The 13,388-nt window shown below is 42.2% G+C and overlaps 1 protein-coding gene across 4 annotated transcripts in view; it reads left to right on the top strand.

Moving 5' to 3' along the window:
* Positions 1-13,388, top strand: part of ATF6 (activating transcription factor 6) — a 206,687-nt gene that overhangs the window by 44,536 nt on the left and 148,763 nt on the right. For all 4 annotated transcript variants that reach the window (XM_058700497.1, XM_058700496.1, XM_058700495.1 and 1 more), the window contains exons 8-9: positions 1,126-1,311; positions 2,458-2,549. In XM_058700497.1, coding sequence (XP_058556480.1) covers positions 1,126-1,311; positions 2,458-2,549 — 278 coding nt within the window. The remainder of the gene's footprint in view (positions 1-1,125; positions 1,312-2,457; positions 2,550-13,388) is intronic.

The following is a 13,388-nucleotide window of genomic DNA, read 5'->3' as shown; positions in this document are numbered from 1 at the left end:
AGACCGCATTACAAACTGGCGTAGGTGGTATGGCTAAAGGAATGAATTAGGTGTGTGTGGAGATTGGGGGGTAGCCTCAAATGATAAGAATTTGGGTGTGGATTGAATGGTTGTTGGGTTAGGGCAGAAGGTTTGGTTATTTAGGGAGGTGGTCACATCATGGAAGGCCTTGAAAACAGGTGGCCAACTATGATGCATGAATAGCTTGTTTCTGCAATAGAATCGCAAGGTGTTTTGTTGTTCTTGTTTTGCAGGGTGACTAATCTTGCGGATGGCAGACAGGAAGAGATTGGAGACCATTGAAAATACGTAGGAGACTATTGCAGTAGCCTGTAGGGATGTGGTAATGAGGGCCTGCTTTAGGAGGGTGACAGCAGGAATAGAGAGAACAGATTAAGTGAGACAGCACTGTCCCGGCAAGAAACTTGGTCATTAGCATAGCCTCAGTGCATATTTAGTGAGTGAATCGGGTTGAGAGAGGGGATAAATATGGGGAATGAAGGAAAAATAAGTTGATGGTCACTTCCTCCTAGATATCTTGAGAGGCATTTATGCCTGAGAGAAGATGGATAGATAAATCCAGATAGAGGGAGATGATGAGTTCAGTTTGTGGGAACTGAATTTGAAGTGATGGTAACTTTGCACGTAGAAGTGGCCTTATAAGCCGTTGGATACGGGGTTCTGGAAAACAGTCAATTCAGAGCCTGAGTCTAAAGGTGTGTGGATAGGTACATATATGTATATGTCAGGACACTTTCTGAGTTTCGTTTCTTTTCTTTTTCTTTTTTTCCCCTGAGTTTCTAAAGGGAAAATTGGAAGATCAATAAACAAGCCTTAGAAAAACATCAGAAGAAACCATTTCACATTTAGGTTTTAGAAGGCCTTAACCATTTGATTTCATTTTGCTTTGTTTAATATTTTTTAAAACCTGTTTTCAAACAAACGTAACCTGTGTTTCGAACAGATACGTTTTAAAGCAAACGTAACAGTCGTTTGTTTTTTTTTTTTAGTCGCTTGTTTTGTTTGTTTTTTGCTATGAACAAAAAATAATTGTTAAATAAAAATCAGTCTATTCTGATCTGGTTCTAAAATTGGAATGTTTTGATTCATTGTAACTTTTTCTAGATTGCTGTACTAAGGAGACAGCAACGTATGATAAAAAATCGAGAGTCCGCGTGTCAGTCCCGCAAGAAGAAGAAAGAATATATGCTTGGCTTGGAGGCCAGGTTAAAGGCCGCGCTCTCGGAGAATGAGAAGCTCAAGAAGGAAAACGGGTCACTGAAGAGGCAGCTGGACGAAGTGGTGTCCGAGGTGAGGGCCAGCGACGCAGCCCCGACAAGATGGGTTCAAGCATTCTTTTTTCCTGAGAAACCATTGGGAATGGTGTGCGTTTTAAATTGCGTAAACTAAGAGTCCTAGGAAAAAGAGGGCGCGTTAAGCCCTAAAGCATTTGCAGTCGGAATAAAAGCATTGGGAAAAGGAGCTCGCGAATTGTACCTCCCAACCTGCGTTCAAAAGCTGTGTTTCCGGGGTACCCCTCTCTTTCTGACTAAGTGAATCACCGTGAGGACCTTCAGTAGTCCCACCAGGGCTTTCCTTTTAAAAAAGAAAATACAGGGGTGCCTGGGTGGCCCAGTCGATTAAGTGTCCGACTTTGGCTCAGGTCATGATCTCCCAGTTTGTGGTTTCAAGCCCCACATCGGGTTCTGCGCTGACAGCTCGGAGCCTGGAGTCTGCTTTGGTTTCTGTGCCTCCCTCTCTTCTCTGCCCCTCCCCTGCTCATGTTCTGTCTCTCTCTGTTTCTCAATATATAAACGGTTAAAAACAAATTTTAGAAAGAAAACACAAAATAAAATTTTAAATCGTTTCTCTGTCCACCTGACCCCCATTATGTTTTTTGCGTGTTGTTGCCATGCTGGTCCCGATAAAGTCGACCTTCCCCTTGATTCTGTTCCTGAAACCTGCGGTTTCAGGATTTGCCACTGCAACGCTGTCTGGAACCGAATGGATGCCTGTGCCCAATGAGTGGGCTTCTTCCATTGGGGTTCTCTGTTTTGCCCTGAGTGCACTGGAGATTTAAAGAGCCGGGGGGGGGGGAGGCGGGGGGGGGGGACTACAGATGTATCTGAAAATTCTTTGAAGACCCATAGAAGTGTTAAATGGTTGGATTCTTTCCTTTTGGGGGGAAGAGGAAAGTGCAACAGTGGCCACTATGTTTCTTTTCTCCTGCTCCTTTGTTTTTCTCTGCTACCATTAGGGAACAAGAAGGCTGCGCTCTAGCCTTGTGAAAGGTACCATTTCCTCACCTTTGAGGTTTGTTTATTATTATTATTATTATTATTATTATTATTATTTTTTAACTAATAACTGCTGAAGAGGAGTGTGCTTATCTTACCCGTTGCTTTTTGCGAGATTAGTGTGTAGTTTAACCGTATTTGACATGGTTATTTCTTTCAGAACCAGAGGCTTAAAGTTCCTAATCCGAAACGAAGAGCTATCTGTGTGATGGTGGTGTTGGCGTTTATAGTGCTCAACTATGGACCCATGAAGTGAGTGTGTTTTGTCTGCAAACACTGTTTATTTATTTTGGATACAAACACTAAAAATTTTAGTTCTCATTGTTTTCACCTCTAGTCATAAGCGAGGGAAAAACAGATTTGTTTTGTTTTCCTCGGAGACATGATTTAGGTAAGAAGAAAGGAGAAGAAAGACTCGTTCCTCTTCCTTGTTCTTCCCCTAAGTCTAGTGGAAAAATCATGTCGTTTAATGGAGAAAGCCTCAAGTGATTAAACAGATCGGTGGTGAGGCAGAGTTCGAGCCCCACGTCGGGCTCTGTGCTGACGGCTCGGAGCCTGGAACCTGCTTTAGATTCTGTGTCTCCCTCTCTCTGCCCCTCCCCCACTCATGCTCTGTCTCTCACTCTCAAAAAAAAAGAAAATTAAATTAAAAGATTAAAAAAGAATTAAAGAGAATACGGAACCATTCCATGTAAACATAAATAACATTTTTATGGAAAATAACTATTTTCCAGACCCTCAAAAATTGAGTGAGAGGAGTAGCATGATTTTATTTATATTTGCCAAAAATCTTGATAGAAGCCAGCTCTATTCTCCTGTTTCTTCCTGTAATCTGTTGTGATAAATTGTTTTGGTTGAGATAAATGAAGAAAATCTAGATACCCATAGGTATGTAGTTGAAAAGGGGAGAACCTTGCTGACCCTTTGAAAGAATCTTGGGGTCCTCAGGGCTTCACAGAACTGCTGACTTAATTTCTTTAGCTGTTCTCCTATTAATGGGCATGTAGGTTATTTTGAGTTATACAAATATATATACATATTAAATATATACCAGATATACATTTTAAACACATAAATGTTTATGTGCACATATAAAAATATAGTTATGTAAAACACATAGATTTAAAACGTATACATATAACATGTATTCATGTATATATGTAGAAAGAGTATATATTGTGCGTATATATTTATTAGAGTCTAAGTATTCTAATTCATACCTTAGAATATCTGGAATCGTGATGGAGTCTGCCAGATTGCCTCAGGTGCTGTGTGCTCCTTTCGCATCTAGGCTATTATATAAGGTGCTTATTTATTCATTCAGTCACACATCCGGCAGATATTTGTAAGGTACTTACAATTTGCCAGGTAGTGAGTAAGGAGCCAGGGATGCGAACATGAATACGAGTATAGACTAGTAAAAGCAGTGGATACGGAAACAACTGTAGCATGAGTAAGACTTACGTAGATGTCATCTCAAGATGTGGGCCTACTCTTGAAGGGACACAGAAGTACCCAGTAACTCTGATAATGACAGTCTCGGAGGCTTTATGCAGTAGCATTCGATGAACAGTAAAGAGGACGGGGTTGGGGATAGGTGTTGTTTTGTAAGCCCTCATGAGTTAATAGAGATTTGGGGGGGAAAAGAGAAATCTATTTATTTTTAAAAATATTTGTTTATTTAGAGAGAGAGTGAGAGCTTGAATATGCGTGCGTGAACAGGGGAGGGGCAGAGGGAGGGAGAGAATCCCAAGCAGGTTCCGTGCCCAGCACAGAGCCTGAAGTGGTCTCGATCTCACAGCTGTGAGATCGTGACCTGAGCTGAAATCGAGTCAGATGTTTAATTGACTGAGCCACCCAGGTGCTCCTCACTTATTTATTTTTGAGACAGAGTGAGAGAGTGGGGGAGGGGCAGAGAGAGGGAGAGAGAGAGTCCCAAGCAGGCTCTGCACTGTTGGTGCAGAGCCCAACATAAGGGTGGATCCCACGAACCGTGAGATCGTGACATGAGCCCGTGTCAGGAGTCGAATGCTCAACTGACTGAGCCACCCAGGTGCCCCAGAGACAAAGACAAAATGTTTTTTGATGACTTAATGATTTTTACATCTGAGGATGAAGGGGGTGTGGGGGGGGATGGCTCTCATTTCTGTGAACAGAGGACTGATTGATTTTGGAAGGAGGAGACAGACGATGGTCCCATTTTATCAAGACGGTTTTGTGTCCAAAAAATTGGACGGTACAAACAGCAAAATTGAGAATGGAGAAAGCTCAAATACTTGAATATCCTGAGGAGTAGCCAGAGGAGATCTGTGTCCGTTTCTTCGTGGAGGCTTTTGGAACAGAAAGCCAAGTAGTACTGGGCAGATCTGGGAAGTGTTCAAGTTTAAAAAAAAAAGCATGCTTTAAAAGACTTAGGTCGAAGAAAAGCAACAAAGAGCTGGAGGGAATGAAGAAATATCAAAGTATCTTAACAGGTTGGGATTTGTCCAGACACCAAGAAGAAAGGAGAAAAGAAACTGGCCATGAAACTCATCAAAAGCCAGGAACTGTTTCTTCTAGAGAAAGTCTGGCACGGATGGGAAAGCATCAAAGCTGAGAGGGCAGCACGAGCGGTCCGAAGGACTGACCCGTGCCCCCCTGCACCAGACGTTGGCGGTGTTGCTGTTCCATCCCGTATGGTCCTGGGAAGCTTGCTTGATTGACCCTGTCATTTGCAGCCCCTTCACTTCAAGACTGAAGATCTGCTCAGGCTGGGAATCTTCCAGAGGAGCAGAAACTCCCCAGTTGAACCTTACTAGCACCACCTGGAACGTATTTGGTGACTGACTTCCACATTATGGCCTGGATCTGTACACCTTGAGCGTTACTGTGTTGTCATTGGTATGGAAAAAAGCAAGACAGCGAGTTCTAACCGAGCTTCTCTCAAGTCCCACAAAACTAAGTCTGGCCAGACAAAGAGACACTTTAATGAGAGACTTCCAAAGCATTTTAAATTTAGGAAACAGAACTCTTTCAGAACAGACCACGTTTCCATAATAAAGTTGTTAGTGTGGTTTCAGATGTTCAACGTAGCATTGACCTTCTGTGCCATATAGGTATGGGTCCAAGTGAAAAAATCTATAATACACAAGTGTGCTGAATATAAGTATGCCTTAAGCATTGTCTGAAGGCGCTTGGTGATGAAATGTACATACATCTCACATCTAAAGTAAGAGAGTTTCGTGCACCAAAACTGACTCGTTTGAAGCATCTTCGGTTACTGAATAGTCATCACACAGAAAAAGAAAATAAACCAAACAGACTTTAAAAGGGTTAATTTTCCTGACCTTGTTGATGTTGTGTGGATGGCAAAGACGGCATCTAGCTGTTTCTGGCACACGATTCAAAGAGCTGTCCCGCTCTGGGTGGCCCATGAAAGTAGTAACTCTGGGCAGCAGGGAATGGTTAACCGGAACAAGTATGCATTGGTAGGAAACCCCCTTTTTACTCACTACTCGTTGGGGTTGAGTCTATGTTCAGTAGTTCTGTTTTACTTTTTTTTTTTTTTAATGTGTATTTTTGAGGGAGAGAGAGAGAGAGAGAGCACACGTGTGAGCAGGGGAGGAGCAGAGAGAGGGAGACAGAGAATCCAAAGCAGGCTCAGGCTCTGAGCTGTCAGCACAGGGCCTGACGCAGGGCTCCAACTGACGAACCTTGAGATCGTGACCTGAGCCGAAGTCGGATGCTTAACCGACTGAGCCCCACGTTAGTCCTGTTGTATAGTCGAAGGGCCAGAAATTTAACCAAGGTCTCTTTTTAAAAATTATCATTGAAAACTCTGCCTTCTCTTCTATGCCATAGTTTTTCTCTACCATTGTCCAAGAAACCTTAAGGACTTGTATTTTTGGTAGTATATTGGGCTAGAGGTAAGGAGAAACTCTTTGCAGTTCAATATGTCAGAAAATGCTGGATTAAAAAATCAAAACTCTTATGTAATGGCTGAACTGAAGACAAAGTAAGGCCTTCTCAGAGGTCAGAAATTTAAGGTAACGTGAATGCATTGATAGGCTAGCATTGGAGGTGGTGCTTGTCCTAGAGTTATTTCCTGATCTTTTGGCCTAGAGTCTGGCAACAGGAAAGAAAGCTCTGGGGTTCTAAAGAAAGTAGGAAGTCACACCTGAGCCCCGTACCCCCTTCCCAAACCCAAATAAAGCTGGAACTTCCCAAAAATGACATGGTTAGTTGCCAAAAGAGGGGGGGAAAGTAGATTGTTCCACCACAGAGGGAGAGTGTTGGTAAGTCCCTGTCTTGGTACTGGCTTTGAGGAGAGTGGACATAAAGACAAACAAAAGTCCTCTGGAGAATTCATTATCACCAGCCTTAACTCGTACAGGTTTGAGCCTGCATTTATACTACTGTTGTGACACCCCAAAAAACCAAACCAAAAATTTGGTTTAAGTGGCCCTGTGTTGGTACCACTAGGCTCCCGGCAGATACAAATGCAAACTCTTCTCAAGGAAGGCACTTTAAACATCCATCCTGAAAAAATTGCTGCAGATACAGTTCCAGTTGAACATGAGCCAACATCCCATTTTCTCCCCCAACTCATGAAACCAGCTAGGAACCCAGCCACCATGAACAAGAGTTAGAACAGAGTCAGACTCTGAGGACTACAGGTATTCGAATCAACAGATACAGACTGCTAACTATGTTAAATAAGAAAGGGAGTTAAAGAATGACGAAGAAACCAAAGACTCAGAATTGATCCAGATATTTTGAAAAAAAACATCTAGAAATGTGATAATAAGTTCAAAATAGAAAAACGTGGGGCGCCTGGGTGGCTCAGTCGGTTAAGCGTCCGGCTTCGGCTCAGGTCACGATCTCGCGGTCCGTGAGTTCGAGCCCCGCGTCGGGCTCTGTGCTGACGGCTCAGAGCCTGGAGCCTGTTTCAGATTCTGTGTCTCCCTCTCTCTCTGACCCTCCCCCGTTCATGCTCTGTCTCTCCCTGTCTCAAAAATGAATAAAAACGTTAAGAAAAACAATGACCAGGTTAAAACAACAAAATAGGCACCTTTGGAGAAAGAAATAGCGAATGAGAACACAGGGCTGAAGCAAAACAGCATAAGAGAGAGAGGAGATGGCAAGCATGACAGGGACCAAGAGACTTGAGGCCACACTACCATGGCCACGTAATCAAGGGAACATCGGTCAGGAGACATGCTGATGGTCTTGTACCTCCTGAGGTGATACAGGATACAGTGACACTCACGTGACATTCTGGCCAAAAATGTATACCCTTAATTTTCTCATGAGAAAACAGCTGAATCCACACAGAGGGGAGGGGATAATGTGTAAGATAAATGGCCTACCAGCTTAAGTGTCAGCATACTCAGGAAGAAGGAAAATAATTGAAAGAAGGTTTGAGACACAGAAATGAATGGCCAGCAACAACAAAAATAATAGTTGTGGATGAAGCATTTTAAAAAGTCGATGATCTAAAACATTAACAATGTTTAGCTTGCAAGGTTGAAGCACATCAAGGTGGGAGAATTTTCTGTACAATAATACCTGATAAGTTGGGAAAGGTGTGATCAAAGTTAAAACACTCAAAGTTCTTAGTCTTGTTTGGGAAGTAGGTAAAGATATTGACTGTTTAGACTTGTTAAATTACATTAGCCCCTAACAGAATACAGTTGAAGTGTATCCTTTCAAACTCTAGTGGAAGTAACATCACTGAATGAGGTGGACAGACTCAACCCCAAAAAAGGCATGAAAAGAGGGAAAGAAACTACTAGATTATGAAAGCCCAAAATGTGATAGAAGAAATGAATCTAGGACATTATGCATAATCACAATATGTGAAAATGGACTGAACTCTGCGTTTAGAAGGCACAGATTGTCAGACTGGATGGGGAAGAAGGCAAAATTCAACTTTATGCTTTTTTACAAGAGAAACACCTAAAAGTATCAAGCTGCAGAAAGTCGAAGTTTGAAAGTCAGGGGATGGATGGGGTGCCTGGGTGGCTCAGTCGGTAAGCATCTGACTCTTGGTGTCGGCTTAGGTTGTGATCTCACGGTCGTGAGATTGAGCCCCATGTCCTCCTCTGCGCTGTCAGATTCTCTCGGGATTCTCTCTCTCTCCCTCTTTCTCTGTCTCTGCTCCACTCATTCTCTCTCTCTCTCTCTCTCTCTCTCTCAATATAAATAAATAAACATAAAAAAAGTCAAGGGATGGATGGAAAAAGCAAATAGTTGCCCAAAGAATCTGGAGTTGCTTTATTCATTAAAATAATTTTTTTAATATTCATTTATTATTTTTGAGAGACAGAGCATGAGAGAGAGAAGGAGACACAGAATCTAAAGCAAGGCTCCAGGCTCTGAGCTGTCAGCACAGAGCCTGACGCGGGGCTCGAACTCACAAACCATGAGATCATGACCTGAGCTGAAGTCAGACGTTTAACCGACTGAGCCACCCAGGTGCCCCTGGCATTGCTTTATTAATATCAGGCAGATATACTTTAAGGAGAAAACATTATTAGACATAATCACTTATCGATTAAAAGGTTAGTTTACCAGGAAGATCTAATAATTCTAAATTAGTATATAGCTTGCAATATATAGAACTATGGGGAAAACTGGCATTCCACTGCCATAGTGGGAAATTTTGAGTGTACCTCTGCCTTGATAGACCACAGTGAAAAGAAAATCTGCAAGTGTGTAGAAGGTTTGAATGTTATCATTATGAAACTTGATGTAATGGCCATTTACATAATTACCGCATTTACCAACACACAGTTTTTGAACTCTAGGTGGAAATGTTAAAAGAGAGAATTGATCTATGCTAAATCATAAAGGAAGTCTCGACAAATTTCGTAGACTAACACGTAGACTATATTCATTGCCGGTGTAATTAAAGTCGAACAGTAACAAAAAGATAAGAACCTCCTACGCTCCTAACACCTAAAAAAACACACTTTTAAGTAACTCATAGATCAAAGGAGAAATTAAAACGGAATTATTACCAAATGGTGCTAAATATGCTATTCATCAGACCTTGTAGGAAGTATATTGTGTGGAATAAGCAAATTGTAGAAGAGTATTTGCAGTAGTCAAGTAAGCATTGAGCACGTTTAAGTCACATCAAGGCCAGCCAGCCTGAGTATTGTGCCCCGTGCTGCCCAATCATCCTGTCTACATGCCATAGAACTTGCCACCTTGTGCCTGTTATTTGTTGGTATCTGGGTCTTCGCTACTATAGCTTCTGTGTTGTTTTCTTCCCTTTTTTTTTTTTTTTTTTTTGAGCAGCTGCGCCTCCGTGCACTTTCCGTATCCTCAGCACCTAGCACGACGTGTACAGGACATGGCAGACGCTAAAAAAGTGCCGCCCTGACTCACTAAGATTCAGGACTTTGTCAGCCTGATGGGGAGAGATGGGCATTCCCGGTAAAGGCGGGGCTGTGAGCGGATGTTCAGGGAGGATGGCTTTCACCTGCCGTGAGCAGCAGTCAGAGATGGCTGGCGCTCACCTGGCTTCTAGATCATGCTTGAAGTAGTGTAGCCACTTAATGAATATTTGTTGGATGTAGTTGAGGGGCCAAACAAGGGAACGAGTGCATGATTGCACGCGAATGAGCGTAGACCGGGGGGTGGGACACAGCAGGGCTGAAAGGGTGGGCTGTGGCCAGTTCGTACACGGGGCAGGGGGTGGGGCATCCTGTTCCTGCAGAGGAGAAGGCCTAACATGGCACGTATTGTGCTGGTGACTGCTGAGTGGCACGTGTTGTGAGCGTCTGCCGGGAAGGGGACGTACGTGGACAGAGTGATCACAAGGGAAGGCTTCACCGGGGAGAGTGAAATTCAAGATTTATAAGGAGAGGAGGGACAGACGTTCCATGGGAAGCGGAGGGCACACGACACGAGCCAGGGCATAATACAGACGTGGGAAAGGCGTTATTTCCCCATTTCTACCCTTTTTGTTGCCTTAGAAAAAACAATAAGTAACATAAGGCAAAAAAAAAAAAAAAAAAAAAGCCTTTTCACCTCCTGGGCCTTTTATGACTAAGTTTTCTAATTTTTTTTTCTGGTTTTATGTTTTTTATGACACCTTAATTTGCACAGCCTTTGTTTTTATCTCATTACTACTACCTTCCGCATTATAAGTGTAGTTTCTTCTAATCATTTTTCACACACTGAACTTTCTAATGGGTGTTGAAATTGGATAGGATATAATATAAATGGTTATCCGGTTTACATTTTGTGAGGATGAGGAAGAGATATTTTCATTGTAGGGGGATGCTTAATGTTTAGAATTTCCTCCTCTTGGGTCCCTGCTAAATTAAAGCAATGTTCAAAGATTATACCTCGGGCGCCTGGGTGGCTCATTTGGTTAAGTGTCTTGACTGTGGCTCAGGTCATGATCTCATGGTTCATGAGTTCAAGCCCTGCATCGGGCTCTGCTGACAGCTTGGAGCCTGGAGTTTGCTTCGGATTCTGTGTCTCCCTCTTTCTCTGCCCCTCCCCTGCTCATGCTCTGTCTGTCTGTCTCTCTCTCTCAAAAATAAATAAACATTAAAAAAAATTTTTTTTTTAAATCATACCTGCTGTTGGTCATACAGAGGCGTGGTTTTCATTGCTACTCCGTGCTGATGTGTTTCTGTTTTGTTGTTATTTTAAATTTGTCCCTCAAGACCATTTTGACATTGGGGAGGTTTAACTCTCCCCCATACCTCAGGAATTGATGTAAATCTCAGCCTTGTACAGATATCCAGGAAATAGGGTAGGGTGGAGAGAATGAGCAGTGTTCCTTTTAGACATTTGTAAAAATATTTCTTGGTGGAGGGAAGTTGAATTAATTTAAGAAAAGTGGGGGAAATAAAGGAAGAGAAAAGGAAAATGGGTTAATCTTGGTGGAAGAAAAGAATCTCCAAAAGGTTCTGTTGGCAGCATGAAGTTTAACCAGCGATAAGTTGTGTTGACAATACCTCCATCTTTATAGAACAGGGTGTTTAAAGCTGGTTGGAGAAACCTCAGTCTGAGCCCTACGTGCAGTCTGTCATTTATTGTCGTGAGTTTTGTTGACTGTTGGGTAATGACACGGACCATGGGTTTTTGATGCAGAAGTTTGTCTGGAGGTTTTGCAAATTTTACTTGCCTCCTTAAAAGTTTGGATGAAAAAAAAAGTTGGGATGATTTTTTTTTTATACCATGATTTTTTTTTTTTTTTAACGTTTATTTATTTTTGAGACAGAGAGAGACAGAGCATGAACGGGGGAGGGGCAGAGAGAGAGGGAGACACAGAATCGGAAACAGGCTCCAGGCTCCGAGCCATCAGCCCAGAGCCCGACGCGGGGCTCGAACTCCCGGACCGCGAGATCGTGACCTGAGCCGAAGTCGGACGCTTAACCGACTGAGCCACCCAGGCGCCCCGGGATGATTTTTTTGTTAAATTCTCTCATAGTCGTTCGCAGCCATGACTGTACGTTAATAATCAGTAGGAAATCTTCAAAAGGGAGGAGCCCTGCCCAAAACTTGGGGAATCTGGTAGGATGGGTCTAATTCATTTGCTCTGAAACACAGTGTTTTTCCCCCAGGGAGTCTGAAGTATGTCCAGAGTTGAAAATTGTGTATAGTGTAGTATTTCTTTCTTTCTCTACATTGGCCTCTGTAGAAATTATAAGAGCATTTATCCATTGAATTAGAAGATAATCTACATAAGAGAAGTTTTATTAAATCTCTGGACAGACATCTCTGTGTTTATAGGTTTGCCTTCTGTAATTGGGGAAATGTATGGACCTCTGGTTTGGACTGAGTGAGACCATAGCATAACCTTGTAAGAGGCACTTCTTCCTGGCACACAGGACTGCAGTGTATAGATTCCTTTGGTATGTTTTCTCCTTCCTATTTTATTTTATTATTATTATTAAAAAAAATTTTTTTAACATTTATTTATTATTGAGAGACAGAGAGACACAGAGTGTGAGCAGGGGAGGGGCAGAGAGAGGGGGAGACACAGAATCCGAAGCAGGCTCCAGGCTCTGAGCTGTCAGCATGGAGCCCGACGCGGGGCTCGAACCCACAAACTGCGAGATCACGACCTGAGTTGAAGTCGGTCACTTAACCAACTGAGCCACCCAGGCAACCCTCTCCTTCCTATTTTAAAAGTCACTGTAGTCATTCTCCTTTTCAGAAAACACAAAGCAGTATCTCAAGGAGATTTTGAACATGCTGGGTCTTAAGAAAAAATAACAAGTGTTTGAAGTGGATGATGCTTTTTCCTTGTTTGTTCCGGGTTAGGCACTCTCCCCTCTTGAGAACGGAATCTGTGTAGTTTGAGACATCAGACTTGGATGAAGAAGGGTAAATCATACTTAAGGGCCGGCTACTCTGTGGTTTGCTTATGAGACTGTGCTAAAGGAACAGCTGACCACAGAAAATATGGCACTGAATTTGAGTTGTCTGGAACTGGTTAGAAATGAAATGTCTCTATTCGAACATTCTCTAAGTTTGTCAGCTTTTCATAATTTTTATAGGAAAAACTCTAGCTTCTTATTCTGAGATGAGCCTGTCCCCAAATCTGGCTCCAATTTTTTTTTTTTTTTTCCTGTTCAATTGCTGAGCACATTTTGCTGTATGAAATCATTATTGGCTGTAGGTTAAAAGTTACTGTATAACTTAAATGTCAGAATTCAAACCAAGTATACATGGTTTTGTTCAGCCAGATTTTAAAGTGAAATCTAATTCAAGTTCTTGGCTAAAAGTACTTTCCACATTTATCAAAGTGACACATAAACTGAAGAAATACAATACATCTAAATACCAGGTGTTACTGAATCCTGGCTTTGCAGAGCAGTAATAGAGCTAAGGTCAGTCTGTCCCCCAAATAGTCCAATTTATTCATGTTCTTCAAAAAAGTATCTGTGCAGAGTAATTGGTTTCTTCCAGCCTCTGTAGATTTCATCCTTTGTTTTAAAAAGTGGCTTAGAGTCTGTCAAGTGCGGAGCTGAGTTTTGAGGGCATGGAAAAATCTGTTGATGATTTTCTTTAGTTTTGGACTTCATCTGAGTTGCATATTGGCGGGTTTATAAGGAGTACCCCAGTGGTTTTATCATTTAT

Source organism: Neofelis nebulosa, chromosome 15 (genome assembly GCF_028018385.1).
Source record: "Neofelis nebulosa isolate mNeoNeb1 chromosome 15, mNeoNeb1.pri, whole genome shotgun sequence".
Classification (NCBI taxonomy): Eukaryota; Metazoa; Chordata; class Mammalia; order Carnivora; family Felidae; genus Neofelis; species Neofelis nebulosa.
This window is presented reverse-complemented; position numbering and strand designations above follow the sequence as displayed.